This window comes from Anomaloglossus baeobatrachus, chromosome 5 (assembly GCF_048569485.1).
Source record: "Anomaloglossus baeobatrachus isolate aAnoBae1 chromosome 5, aAnoBae1.hap1, whole genome shotgun sequence".
Classification (NCBI taxonomy): Eukaryota; Metazoa; Chordata; class Amphibia; order Anura; family Aromobatidae; genus Anomaloglossus; species Anomaloglossus baeobatrachus.
In genome coordinates, this window is record NC_134357.1 from 563,058,999 (window position 1) to 563,074,349 (window position 15,351).

At 41.7% G+C, this 15,351-nt stretch overlaps 1 protein-coding gene across 1 annotated transcript in view; it reads right to left on the reverse strand.

Moving 5' to 3' along the window:
• LOC142313023 (uncharacterized) overlaps window positions 1-15,351 on the reverse strand; it is a 203,665-nt gene that overhangs the window by 50,764 nt on the left and 137,550 nt on the right. The window contains exon 14 of the mRNA XM_075352010.1: window positions 14,050-14,060. Within this exon, the coding sequence (XP_075208125.1) occupies window positions 14,050-14,060 (11 nt within the window). The remainder of the gene's footprint in view (window positions 1-14,049; window positions 14,061-15,351) is intronic.

Sequence of the window (15,351 nt, forward strand, 5' to 3'; positions counted from 1 at the left end):
TGGATTGGATTAAAGGCTCTAGGCATTATTCAGCGTTGGAGCTTGAGAGAGACTATGCACAACCTTGGGATCTGGTGGCGTTACTTCATACTAGGCAGGCTAATCTCCCAGTGAAAATCAAGCACTCTTCCTTATTTAAAGACACGATTGCAGCGTGGAAGGCGTTGAGGAAAAATTACAAACTTCCCCATAAAATATCCAAATACTTGCCTATATGGGGGAATCCAGAGTTTGTGCAGGGGACAAGCAATAAGCTGTTTGAAGAGTGGAAGGTGAGGGGTATACGGACTGTTGCTCATCTCTTGCACACCTCAGAGCCTAGATGGTTGAGTAGAGACGAAATTATAGCGCAGTATGGCCTGGGGCCTAACCAACTAATCCAATATGACCAAGTGAGATATAGTATTATGACTCAGTTGCATGATGTGGCCCAGGAGGTAGTATTTAACTCTTTTGATTGTCTGGTAAAGAACTCAATAACTTCATCATCTATCTTTTTTCTTTATGGAGCCATGCGTGATCTACTAATAGGACAGCACCTGGAAGGTTTATTTAAATCTTGGGAAAAACAATTTGAGGACCCGTCTATGGGGGTAAAAATTAGGGGAGGGTGGAATGCTCTTCGTAAATCAATTTTAAATGAGAATTGGCGAGAAACCCAATTTAGAATTATGCACAAGGCAATTTATGGTTTTAATCTCCCTCCATCAGCAACAAAGCCAGACTGGCTTACATTTTGCCCTAAGTGTAAGAGTAGTGGAACTGATCTCCTTCATGGGTTGTGGTCCTGCCCCCATTTGAGTCCATTATGGTCACAGATCAAAAGTTGTATACAAAAGGTGTGGGGTCTTGAAGTTCGGCTCTCACCTGGGTTCGCTATTTTTCACCATTGGGAGGAGGGGAACGATACCAAGGGGAAGATGACTAACCCACCTAGACTTATACATGTGATACTTCTGGCAGCCAAGATAGCGATACTAAAAAATTGGTTGGAGTCTAGGGTCCCCACGATTGAAGAGATCTTGGGTCAGCTCATGCATCGTCTTGAAATAGAAGGATTGGATGCAGAGAGAAGGGCGGATAGAATACGACAGCACTTTAACAAATGGAAGAAATTCATACTGGCCTATTGTACTCGGGAGGAGATAGTCAGGATTATGTCACCTTTCAAAGACACAGTCTGGTATCATACTGAAAAATTGAAGGATACATTGGATGGCTTAGAGGTGGGGGAGGAAAGGCCGAAAGGTGACTAAAAGGAGAGGGGGAAATAACCGATTTGAGTGGGACTTCTTTATTGTATGTTATTACCATGTTCACAAGGGTTCAATGGGGGGAATGATAAGAATGATGGGTTAAGGGGTCGCTGCTTTCCTTTGCTTTATCTTGCCATGTTACGGTTATTGATTTTAAAAATTGGTATGGAATTTGGGATGATCAAGCATGACAATGTAATGTTTTTGAATTGAATTTACAATGCTGAATTCGCATATGCCAGTGATATGTTATTGAAAAATTTGAATAAAAATATAGTTAAAAAAAAAAGTTAGATTTTGACTCTATTTTTAATTTTGCTAATCAGAATCCTGAAGGTGGCGGAAGACATGTGCAGTCTATTCAAGGTAACTTTCAGGACACTGGGAAAGAAGCAGGAAATGACGTAGAGAAGTCAGAAGGGGGAGGAGCCAGAGTAGAAGACGTGCAAAAAGTTGTCAGAAAAGGAAATGACAAAGTGGAGCTAGAAGGGGGAGGAGTCAGAGAGCATGGCGGAGATCAGTTTCTAAAATTAGAACAGGCTAAGTTAGAACTTAAACTTAGGAAGAATCTATTGGACTTATGCAAATTAATTCCCGCATACGATCCTAAAATACATGTATGTAGAAATTCAGAAATATTTGAAAGTTCCGTTGAAAAATTAAATTTAACCAATAGTGAGAAGACTCAAATATTTGATATGTGGTTACCCCAGCAATTTTTCAGACAGTTGGCATTAAAAAAGTCTTCTGACAATGAGACATTTGATTGTTCAAATGATAATGATATCGTAAGGCTGAAAAATCTCATCTTCTATGCAAGGAATGAAGCGAATCTAGATTATGAGATGTTGAAGGAATTACAAATTGAACACAATGAAAGTACGTTCTCATTTATGTCCGTTTTTGAACGTTTATATAGGGCGGTCATTCCAAATGTCAGACTGAATGGAATGATACATTTATTCGTCAAGAAATTTAATTTCCTTGATAATACAGCCTGTATTGTGGAATTAAAGAAAAAGTCCCTATTCGAATGTACGACATTTATTGATTTTGTTAGAAATCACCAAAGTCAATCAAAACAGAAATTAATTAATTCCGATAAACCAACACAAAAAAAAGGAGAGATTCTGTGGAAAATCAACAATGTCTCCCAGATCCAGATATTTCTGTGACAAAATGTATGAAATTCGCAGGAAATTGCATATAAATTACAAATATTATTATCTAAAAATCTTTTTCCACAGGAAAAACCTTTGTTTCCCTTGTCTCCAGTGAAGGGATTGGTCATAGGATCAGATATTGATGATCCCAAACAAATGATGAGTAAAAGCTTTGAAAGACAGAGACAGCTGGGTGGTCTTTCAGAGAGAGACATTCTTTCTCATTTAAGGAAAAAAATTGAGTTACAAAATAATTTCAGAGATTCCTACAGGTTGGAAATTACTGTAATAGATCGAATCTTGCAAAAATTGAGGTTTGGTTTTTAGCTGGATAAAAGGGGATTTCTGGATAAATTAATTTTGCTATTTGATAATTATAATTATTCATATACAGTGAATCTATGCATTACATATATATATATATATGTATATATATATATATATACATATATATATATATATATTTAAAAGTAGTGATAGTATAATCAAAGTTGTATTTTCATTTAGTTAAATGATAGTTACATTTTATAAATTAATAATTTGATCTCTGTATATGAATAATAATATTTAAACTTTAATAATAAGGAAAAGTATAACTTGTTTTAAGTGTTTCATTTTTATCATAAATATGATAATAATTTTATTCTTTTATTTCCCTCAGAGTTTATCAGTAAAGCAGATTGATGAACTATTAACTTTTTATTTATAAATTTGTTCTTATCCTCAATCAGGTAACATATATCTTATTGTGTAAGGCTAATCGTGAAAGCATGATTAATAATAATAATAAGAAGAAGAAGAAGAAGAAGAATTATTATTTTCTCAGGTACCAATTGCCAGAGGACCATTAGTTTTAACATTTCTTTTATGAATATATATCTTCCTTAGAGTTATTAGAAATGTAATCTGAGTTTTTGGAGTGGAGTATTTAAACTTGCTTGCTGTATTGGAATGGTGTTCCTTGCACGTAACTAGAGCATGTGACACTTGAATTACTGAGCTAATAATAAGTGTCTGTCTGTTCTATGGTCAAATGTACAGTATGTGACTATTAAATGTACCTGTTACTCATGAGTATGTAATAAATTGGAATTCGTATTTTTCAAGAAGTACTTCAAATTAGTATCATATCATATTTTTGAAATGCGCATAGAAAAATTGGAAAAACAGGGATATGTGTCTGTCAATGTTTTCTATGTGGATGTATATGTTAAAGAACCATGACAGTCTTGTGTGCATAGATGTGTCTATGAATGATCGACTGTCTGAGCAGCTGCCGACGTCAATTATTTGTTTAAGAGGTGTGACAAAGACCGTTATAAGTGTGGTGGTGGACAAGATATGGGCGGCACCAGTGTTTCAGTACCCAGGTGTCCAAACACATCCAGTCTTGTAAGACCTGTGATTAATATAAGGTAGAAAAAAATGTAAAGACCTCATAGAAACACCCCCCCCCATTCGCTCTACTGCTACAGAGATTGCAGATTAGTCATATACATCTACCATGAGTAGGTTTATAAGAGCTTTGTGCGTGTTGTGTGAATTTCTTTCAGGCTTGCTCTGAAACATATCCAGTGCGGAGAACGTTACTGCTGAAAACACTCATGATACTGGTGGTATGTATAATTATATAAATATGGTATGGAGTTCCTAAAAGTGGTAAAAGTATATATTCTATAGCAGAGGTCATTATAGAGATCTTACAGTATCTGAGGATTAGCAGCTTTCCACACTCCTCACCGTCCAAAGAGCCGTGGTAATGTGGAAAGGTCGAATGGATCAAAATATAACAATCCAAAAGATAATAGTGGATGCTTGAAAATCATGTAACAAATGCTTGTTTTCCTCTTTCTTAATAAGTAGATCTTTATATAAGATATTTTTGGCTTAGCACCTGGAACATGATTATATTTCCCACAGACACTACAGATACAGTGTGATATCCTGACCAGTGATGTATGAGCCTTAAGGCCACGTCACACTAAGCAACATCGCTAGCAACATCACTGCTGAGGCACGACTTTTGTGACGCAACAGCGATGTTGCTAGCGATGTTGCTGTGTGTGACATCCAGCAACAACCTGGCCCCTGCTGTGAGGTCGCTGGTTGTTGCTGAATGTCCTGGACCATTTTTTAGTTGTTGCTCTCCCGCTGTGAAGCACACATCGCTGTGTGTGACAGCAAAAGAGCAACAACTGAATGTGCAGGGAGCAGGGAGCCGGCTTCTGCGGACGCTGGTAACCAATGTAAATATTGGGTAACCAAGAAGCCCTTTCCTTGGTTACCCGATATTTACCTTAGTTACCAGCTTCCACCACTCTCACACTGCCAGTGCCGGCTCCCTGCTCCCTGCACACATAGCCAGACTACACATCGGGTAATTAACCCGATGTGTACTCTGGCTAGGAGTGCAGGGAGCCAGCGCTAAGCGGTGTGCGCTGGTAACCAAGGTAAATATCGGGTTGGTTACCCGATATTTACCTTAGTTACCAAGCGCAGCATCGCTTCCACGCATAGCTGCTGGCTGGGGGCTGGTCACTGGTGAGATCTGCCTGTTTGACAGCTCACCAGCAACCCGTGTAGTGATGCTCCAGCGATCCCTGCCAGGTCAGGTTGCTGGTGGGATCGCTGGAGCGTCGCTTAGTGTGACGGTACCTTTATACAACTGCCTATATAGTGTGATAGACATGTGTATTCTCCAATTCCAAATCCTAAATCAGTGGCAGGAGCACATGGTCTCAAGCCAGGAGATCGGGTGATCCTAAAAAGATAAGCGAGAAAGAGCCATGAGCCAAGATTAGATGGGCCGATCCAGCTTCTCCTAACCACAGCAACTTCCATGAAGCTTGAGGGAAAACCCATCTGGAGAAAACAGCCGCTGTAAAGAGTCATCCTACCAGCAGAATGAAGGTCACATCACACATAGTGCTGGATTATCTCACCTAGTTCCTTATTGAGAATGTCTATGATTGGAGATAATAAACAGGAAATAACCAAGATAAGGGAACAATGGATACAGGAACATTATAAAAATAAGGAGTCCTGGTGGGAAAAAAACATTATCTGACCTAAACCAATCAATTAGTTTAAGGGTTTCAATGACTTTTCAGGATAACACCCACCTGTATGTAATTGGTATTGTCCTATTTGTTGATATTTGAAGAAAAGTGCTACTCTGTGTTATGGAAGGTAATCGGATCCATGTGTAAGTGAAAAATCCTGTCAAAGAACTTCTGGTCATGAAATGCGGAAACAAGAAGAGATCTAATAGTGATGTCATACAATTATGTGTATTCAGGTAGGGAACTAAGGTGAAGCAGGTAGGAAAGTCCCGAGGACGCAGGTAGTGCGCTCCTATATACCTCCTGATATACCCAAAATTGGTCACGGAAGAGGGCAAAGGCTTAGCATTGTTTATCTAACGGACAGCTTAAAAAGAGTGGGAGATATGCATTTAGGCTGATGTGTTAGGGGGCCACGGTAGGGTCAGAAGGTTAATAAAGTATTTAGGGGGGACTGTTAAAAAGAACCTTTCCATCAAATAATTAACCTCTAGACATAGCGGATTGTGGGAAGTGTGTCAATTTGCCTTACATAAGTCAGTCAGAGATAACTAAGATGCCCACTAATGACATCATAGACCTGCCCATCAACATCACCATGGATCCACCTGATGACATCATAGACCCTCCTACGATGACACCCACCAATCAGCTCATGGACTAACACATTGTTCAACCCACTGAACAATGGACACATCCAAGCATGCCCACTGTAGGGCTGACCATGCCCCTTTTCCTAGTTTTTATAAGAGCATGTTCTTGGAATAAATCAGTCTGTTTTGGGACAACCTTGATTTAGGAAAGATGAATATCCAACTGTGTATCTGATCTCATTTTTCAACCATGCACTTGATCCACACCAATTAGGCAAGGCAGTAGGCAACTAGTGAACCATGGTTTAAGAGTTCACCCTAACAATGGTATGTGTGTGGTTTTGCTGAAGAGGGGAGCCGTGTGATGGCCGACAATGCTTCCCCTGACTTCTGGAAATATGGATATATGCAGTTAAGCCATTACCTTTGAAAGTGTCCCCATCTCTCTTTGCAAGGATCCTCGTCGTAGACGGGGTAAAAACGGCAATAATCACTCAACAGTCTCTAATAAAAGTAACTGGAACTTCTTTATTCTGGCCCATTAAGTATCCATACTTCTTGTCCCTGGGAGCCCCATGCTGTGTCTTTAATCCTTGGGGAAAAACTCTACTAACTTGCCCAGAGTAACTTTCTCCTTTGCTAAGTCTATTTACTTCATCTTCCACCGGTATCCATTCCTTTTGCGGCTGACATGTCTCATTCTTGCCTGCGCAGACTCTCCTGGCCAGTACAAGGTCTTACTGGAGTCTCTGAGTCCCAGTGTCCCACCGGTCCAAGGTAGATCTGCCAGCTGGGTGAGGTCTTAAGACATATAAAGGGATTCCCTCCAGCTCAGGCAGACCCTAGCACGGAGTCCTGCCTAGCATAATTCCTTCCGCTCAACTGACTAGATTCTTCCTGCACACATGCTGTAACCCTCTGCTTACTCCATCTACTTGACAACCTTCTTTATGTACTTTTTGTGTTCCCTATTTTAACTCCTATGGCTAAATACCTACTCCTCCCATCCTCCTCCTGCAGCTTGTTCCCTAGTTCTTATACTACTACTACTACTACTACTACTACTACTACTACTACTACTACTACTACTACTACTATTACTACTACTACTACTACTAACCTTACTTCTATACCTGGCCCTGTATTATATTTCCTACTGAACACAGCATGAGGGACCAGTACATATTATACATAATATTTACAACATATAAACACCTACATTTCCTCACTATCTAATCTATACTAGCAGTGACCGCTAAATGGAGCCGAACGACGCGCCCGTTCGGGTCTACTACATCTTATCTCTACCTTTATACCTGCAATACATATTTACACCATCTTCGTAGGAGAGGGCGCTATTCACCTACCTCCTACATTGCGTTGGTGTGTTCTAGATCTCTGGCTGGTTGAGAACAACCATCAATAAAGATGGTAGGAATGTAGGGAGGTGGACATGTTGTTGCATTCCCCACCTGAAGATACCAATTGCATTATAGCCCCAATGTTGTGTGAGTTATGTCTGGCGTCATTGTGAAGGTAATGTGCTATACAATGTGATGTTTACCTGTTTAATGTGATGCAGTGTACTTTGAGGAGGTTGGGTTCTTCCCAGCAACAGTCAATGAGTAGCTTAAGGTACAATTAACAGTTGGAACTAGACCATATTAAGAAAGGTTAGCATTTAGGGTGCTTTCACACATCCGGCATTTCACTCCGGTCACATGCTGTCATGAAGAGCCACATGAGTTGGGTGTTGGGTGTTACTGCAGCTAGAGAAGTCTGGTGCAAGAGATAGCGTGATCAGAAGGAACTGACTTGGCCACAACTGAAGGACAGCATCAGGTTCAAGGACTGACCAAAGGATGTCTACTGGCAAGGCCCTGAGTAGCTTACAGCTTATGAAGCTAACTGGCCAAAATGGAATAGTGCGTAAACAAAAGTGAGTGTCCAAGTGGCCTTCTCCTAATATTCCAAGAGCTTGAAGATTTTATGCGGCCATAGTGGCAAATACCCTTCCTCTAGGAGGAGAAACAGATGTGAAACTAGCATGGGAGGAAAGAACAACTTTCATGTACTGTACTGCTAGGCTGAGTTGTGCTGAAATGAGCGAGACCCATGAGGAGAGAAACAACCATGATCAAGGTGGAGAAGTTGTGTCTAACGATGCTCTGTGTTACTGAAATAGCTAAGAAGTTGCGTGCCTGCTATCTTGTGTATATGGTTGTCGCCGAAAAACTGTTAAGCAACACTATGTTGTTTAAAGAGAACTGGTGGGCTAATTGTTGGAATGGGTTAACATTGGATCCTGGCCAACCGAAGCCATCGATAGCATACGGCCTGCATGGGAGTATCGCCGACACGACACCAGCACAGAAACCCAGCCAGGACCCCAACTTTCATGTAGCAAAATGGGGCATCAGAGCGCAGCACCTCACCCCTGACTACAGCCCCTTGACAAGGTACAGAGGCACCAAAGACAAGTGCTTAAGAGCAGCAACCTGATTAACCTGCTACCAACAACTGAACATCTAGAAAGCACCTAGATGGAAAATGACTTCTGTGTCACCGAGTAAGTAATAAAAACAAGGTTGCTAATTAGAACAAAATATAAATATCAACTAAAGTTGTGAGCTAGGAAATAACTTGTCCTCCCCAGAATTGTTGAGCGTGGGTCCATATGATGAAAGATCTGTACAAGTTGTCCCATGGATATAGCTACTAGATTCATTCTGTCTTTGGTGTATGGCATTGTATATTAAGTAGCTGTCTGTGATTGGGGGCACAGGTGTATTAACTATACTAGTAAGAGATGTGAATGTATTCACAATATTCAGGGAATACAGCAGGGTATATATACATTACACAGTGTAGACAGTACTGTGTGCACGTGTACAAGTGCATCATAAATTAGAATATCATCAAACAGTTAATTTATTTCAGTAATTCAATACAAAAAGGAAACATACAGTATATCTAATACATGCAAATAGTTAAGGAACTGGTTAACAGATAGGAAACAAAGAGTAGTCATAAATGGTATATTCTCTAAATGGGCTATAGTCAGCAGTATGGTGCCGCAGGGATCTGTGCTAGGACCGATTCTTTTTAATCCCTTTATTAATGACCTTGTGGATGGTATTGATAGTAAAGTGTCAGTCTCTGCTGAAAACACCAAACTATGTAAGATATTGAAAACGGACCTTGATAGTACAATATTACAAAGTTATTGTGATAAGATGTTGGAATGGGCAGATACTTGGCAAATGAGATTTAATGTTGCTAAATGTAAAGTAATGCACATAGGACGGAGTAATCCTATAGCTTCATATACATTAAATGAAAGTAAACTCGAGACTACAGAACAGGAGTAGGACTTGGGTATTCTCATTACAAATAAGCTGAACAGCAGCACTCAATGTCAAGCAGCAGCTGCTAAAGCAAACAAGATTCTAGGGTGTATAAAAAGAGAGATTAGATCCCGGGATCCCAACATATTGTTACCCCTCTATAAATCACTTTAAGACCACATCTGGAATATGGGATCCAGTTTTAGGCTCCACATTTTAAAAAGGACATTCAGAAGTTAGAGTCAGTTCAAATACAGGTAACTAGACTACTACAAGGAATGGAAGCCCTCCCATATGATGAGAGGTTGAAGAAGTTAGATTTGTTTAGTTTAGAAAAAAAGACGTCTCAGAGGAGATCTCATTTATATGTATGAATACATGTGTTGCAAATACAAAAGGATGGCACATGACTTATTTCTGCCAAAGACAATACTAAGGAACAGGGGAAACTTACTGCGAGTGAAAGAAAGGGGATTCTGTGAGATAAATAGGAAAGGGTTCTTTATAGTTACAGCAGTCAGACTGTGGAATGCCCTACCACAAGAGGTAGTAATGGCAGATAGTATAACAGCTTTCAAAAAAGGGTTGGATGATTTCCTCAGTACACACAACATTGTCGGTTATAAGTGACTTAATGACAAAATGTATAATTGGTGGAGGAAGGTTGATCTAGATGTAACTAGAGCTTTCTTCAAGCTATGTAACTGTGTAATACGGCGTGGTGCAAACAGCTCTAATATGCCGCCCTGGTGCATACTACGTTAATACAGCCTGGTGTAAACAGCTCTAATACCGCCAGGTGCAATAATGATCTAATACAGCCTGGCACAATACTACATTAATATCACGTGGTACAAAAAGCTTTAACACTGCCTGGTGCAATACTGCTCTAATACCAACTGGTTTAATCTGCTCTAATACTGCTTGGTCCAAACAGCTCAAATAACGACTGGTTCAAATAGCTCTAATACTGGCAGGTTTAATCAGCTCCAATACCACCTAGTGCAAATAGTTTAAATAACACTTTATGCAATACTGCTGTAATGCTGCTCTAATATTGGATGGTTTAATCTGATCTAATACCGCCTGGTACAAAGAGCTTGAACAATGCCCGGTGAAAAACAGCTCTAATACCGGCTGGTGCAAACAAATCTAATATATCCTGATGCATACTGTGCTAATACAGCCTGGTGCAAACAGTTCTAATACTGCCTGGTACAATACTGCTCTAATACCGCTTGTCATAATACTACTCTAGTACTGCCTGGTGCAAAAAGCTCTAATATAGCCTAGTGCATATTGGTGTCATCTAGCCTTGTGCATACAGATTCTTCTCTACTTTCAATTTTTGTGATGTAAAACCATGTGGAGGGTGTTAAGTAGGGAACGTGGTGCTGCTGGTGGTGGAGCTGCTGCAAGGAGAGGATGTGGTCGATCTGTGCCTGCTACGCACCCAAATGATACACTTCCCTCTGGTACATGCAGATGACAAGACATTCCTCAGAATACCACTATATCCAGCACTACCATCAGATACACTCCATATTATCAGGAGGCGAAGTTTCAAAAACATGGTGGAAAAGTATGTGTCCACACGTCTCCCCGTAAAGTGATGGGGCTTCCACATTTAGTTCCAGTTCCTTTGCTTCAGCTTCCACTGGCTCCCCTCTTAATCATGGGCCCAGTACCAATAACAACCAAAGTAGTGTCATATTCCATTATTCCTAACTTGGCTGTGCGTGCAGTTCTGAAAACAAGCTATGTAGGGACATTTTTAAGAATTGTTGGTCTGTGGAGGAACTGTTATTTTCTTAATTTACTTGCTATGTAACCATAATTGCTATGGTGACAGAATCCATTGAAATAATTTCCCTATCCACCTTTGCTTGCAGGGTGATTGTCCTGCTCTTACCCCCATTTGGCTTCCTTTTGCTGCACCCTAGCCCTTACTACGACCAGTTCACAGCAGACGAGTTTGAATCTCCATTGACTTAGATTGGATCAAATTCAGGTCTCGACAGGAAAAAAAAAAGTCTGGCCAAAATGGTAGCACTGATGCTAATCAGTAATGTTGATAGACAAAATAGACTACCGCTCTTCCCAACACATACGGTATAGATTGAGGACCACTAGTTAAGTGCCCTAAAAAGTTTTGAAGTATGTTGAGGTATGACAATAAATGCCAAATCTGTACTTAAAAACAAACCAGGCTTGAATCATGTGCTATTTAAGGATCAGATGTTTGTGACTGCTTTGCATCCATGAATAAGACCATACGACTTTTGTCGAAATGCGTAGGATGACTGTATTCCGTGGAACACCTGTGAACTAGCATTTTAAATGATTTAATAAAAGTAACTTTTATACTTTACCCATCCTGGATCTGCAGGAAATTTGTTGTTCTAGGGTTGAATCATAGGTTTAACTGTATATTTGTACTTGCCTGGAAGATGAGATAGGCAACAGAAATGATGATCAAATGGAGGCTACAGTAGGGCTAGAGTAGCGGTGTGCTGATGCTTGAAGCATCCGGCAGTGAAGGTTTGACTGGAGCTGTACAGGGGTTCAGACCACCACTTGCTTCCGAAGATGCTGAAGATTACTCCCCATATGGATAATGATCCTGTCGGGCAGTGTGGATGGCAGGCGGCTGAGATTAGCGCAGGTAACTAAGAGCCCTGGCCGGTGGCTTCCGTAGTTACCAGACGTGCATGTGGAGAGAGACCGTGTGACGTCACTGACTCTATGCAAGCTATGGGAACCTGTAAAACCACAAAGGTTCCAAAGCATTTTGAAGGCTAATGTGCCTTCTTCATCAGTAACCAAGATCCCTGATCATGAAGGCATACCTCAACATACTTCAACACTTTTATGGGCACTTAACTAGCGGTCCTCAATCCATATCATTTGTGTTGGGGAATGCTGTAGTCTGTTTTGTCTATCAATGTAGTTTATTTCATTGACAAACTTCTCACGCAAAATTTGTCCTCTACAAGCAGTTCCACATATTCAGGTCTTTCTTGGCACTGTTTTTTGTGCACCTTTCCGGTGCAATATATATCCCTGTCTGAGTGCTGGTGTTTTTAATAAAGCAACCTGGGCTTCCATAACACCTCAGCAGTGCCACAGGCTGATCGCCTCCATGCCACGCTGCATTGATTCAGTAATTCATGAAAAAGTAGCCCTGACCAAGTATTGCGTGCATTTACTGTACATACTTTTCAGTAGGCCAACATTTTTGAGTTTAAAATCATTATTTCAATTGGTCCTATATAATATTCTAATTTTCTGCCATAATGGCTTTTGGTTTTCATTGACTGTAAGCTAAAATCATCAACATTAACAGAAATAACTTGAAATAGATCCCTCTGTGTATAATGACTCTAAATAATAAACACAAGAAATAGATCCCTCTGTGTGTAATGACTAGTGTTGAGCGGGCCCGGACTGTAAATGTCCGGATCTGCGCGGTTTCAGCACTATTTCCAGGCCCGACCCGGACCCGGGATTCCGGCTGCACGATCCGGAACCGGCAATTAATAAAAGTGAAAAAAAACAACCAATAAATAAATGAGCGTTTCATACTTACAGAGACTCGGTGTCATGGCGGCACACTGCTTCCGGGTCGCGCTTTCACTTCCTGTGCTGTGCACGCAATCACACAGCTTTCCGTGTTTTCCCCACCCACCGGCCGTCCTCTCAGCTGTGATTGGTTCCTGGCTGACGCGCCCCCTGCCTGACAGCTCTGCCGTGCAGGCATTGCTTATCGCGGCTCCGCTGCACTCAGAGCGGGCAGTCTTCTCTATGGCTGCTCGCTGTGACATGTAGCAGAGCTGGCTGTGTCTTCGCTGGATCTCATGTGGATTACGTCAGAGCTGTAGGGTGTTGGGATAATAAAGTGGTGAATGAGGAGGCTGCGTTTGTATTTTATTCCAAATAAAGGACTTCTCTGTGTCTTGTTTATTTACTATAATTTTACAGGTTTGTGATGCAGGTGTCTCACAGACGCCCGTGCTATCACAAACCTGGGGTTTAATAGCAGCCATATGCTGTTATTAACCCCTGCTATTACCTTGATTGTCACCGCACCAGGGCAATCAAGATGAGCCGATATCGCCCCGGAATGGTCACATCTAACAGATGCGGATATACCGGGCGACTGCGGGCTGAGGATATACCAGCCCCCAGCCGGCGTTATCATGGCCGGGAATGAAAATTGGGGGGGACCGCACGTTTTTTTAAAATTATTTATTTAAATTTAAAAAAAACGCATGCAGTTTATCTTAGGCAGCAGTCACACTTGCGAGGGACTCCCACAAGTCTGGCATCGCAGCACAGCCGCACACACATCTGACATGAGCGTGCATGTGTTTCTAGGTACATGCACGCTCATGTTCAGACAGTGGCAGGCTGTGCCGTGTGATGTCAGACCCGCACGAGTCTGACCGCATCACCCGCACACACTTCTGACAGGAGCGTGCATGTGTTTCGAGGTACATGCACGCTCATGTTCAGACAGTGGCAGGTTGTGAGTTATGATGTCAGACCCGCACGAGTCTGACAGCGCATCACCGACACAGCTGCACACTTCTGACAGGAGCGTGCATGTGGGTGCAATTTTATCTTACATCTGCATCCCCTGGCAAAAAACAGCCAAAAACCAGCAGTATGAAAACCATTTCATTTCCGTTTTCTGCCAGGAGATGCAAATTTGTTGGTGAAGTAATACACCAAAATCCTGCACCAAATTTGCACCGAGTCTAAACGTTTGTTTCTTTTAAATTTTTGGACCAAGGGATGTAAATTGTGTAATTATAACATTTTTACACCATATTCCGGCACCTAATCTACACCTCCTGGTAAAAATAACCGCGGCAAAAACCGCGGCAAAATAATTGCGTCAAGACACCGCGTTTTTTTGCCAGGAGGTCTAGATTATATGCAGGAATATGGTGTAAAAATCTCAGCATCAAATTTGCATCCCTTGGCCCCCAAAAATAAAAAAAAAAATTCTGCCACAGGTGCACATTTGGTGCTGAAAGCTGGTGCAGGCGATTTCAGCACCAAATGTGCACCTCCTGGCAAGAAACCGCAGCAAAAATTGTGGAAAAATAACCGCGGCAAAAACCGCGGCATAACAATTGCGTCAAAACACCGCTTTTTTTGCCAGGAGGTGTAGATTGGATACAGGAATATGGTATAAAAATGTCAGCACAAAATCTGCATCTCTTGGCCAAAAAAACAGCGCTTTTTCTGCTAGGAGATGCAGGTCTGTGAGCTCAGTGACCTCCACCTGAGGTCAGGTTACCTGCGATCACAGATGAAGGACCGTGGGAACCTCCAGCTGTGACCGCAAATGACCTGAGTGACGTCACCGCTCAATGCGCAGCTCATGCATTCTCTGGAGCACACAGAGAGCGGTCGGTCGTGCCGCGCTCTGTGATATTCAGATGTAGCAGAGCTGAAGCGGCGTGGGACTTCTCCTGTGGATTACGTCAGAGCTGCAGGGTGTTTGGGCTTAATAAAGAGGAGAAGCAGGGTGTGTTTTGTACTTTATTCCAAATAAAGGATTTTTCTCTGTGTTTATTTACTGTCACTTACAGGTTTGTGTGATGCAGATATCTGATAGACGCCTGTGCTATCACACAAATCTAGGGTTTAGCAGCAGCTGTGCGTCGCTGCTAATCCTGCTATTACCCCGACTGGCACCGCATCACGCTAGCGGGAAGAGCCAGTAGCGCACACCGGTATGGTTGCATCTAACAGATGCGGCAGTACCGGGTGGCTGCGGGCTGAGGATATACCAGCCCCCGGCCGGCATTATGTTGGCTGGGGATGAAGATTAGGGGGGACCGCACGTAGTTTTTTTTTTTTTACTTTCCCTGCAGTCACACATGCGAGGGGCTCACGTGAGTCTGACGTGGCAGCAC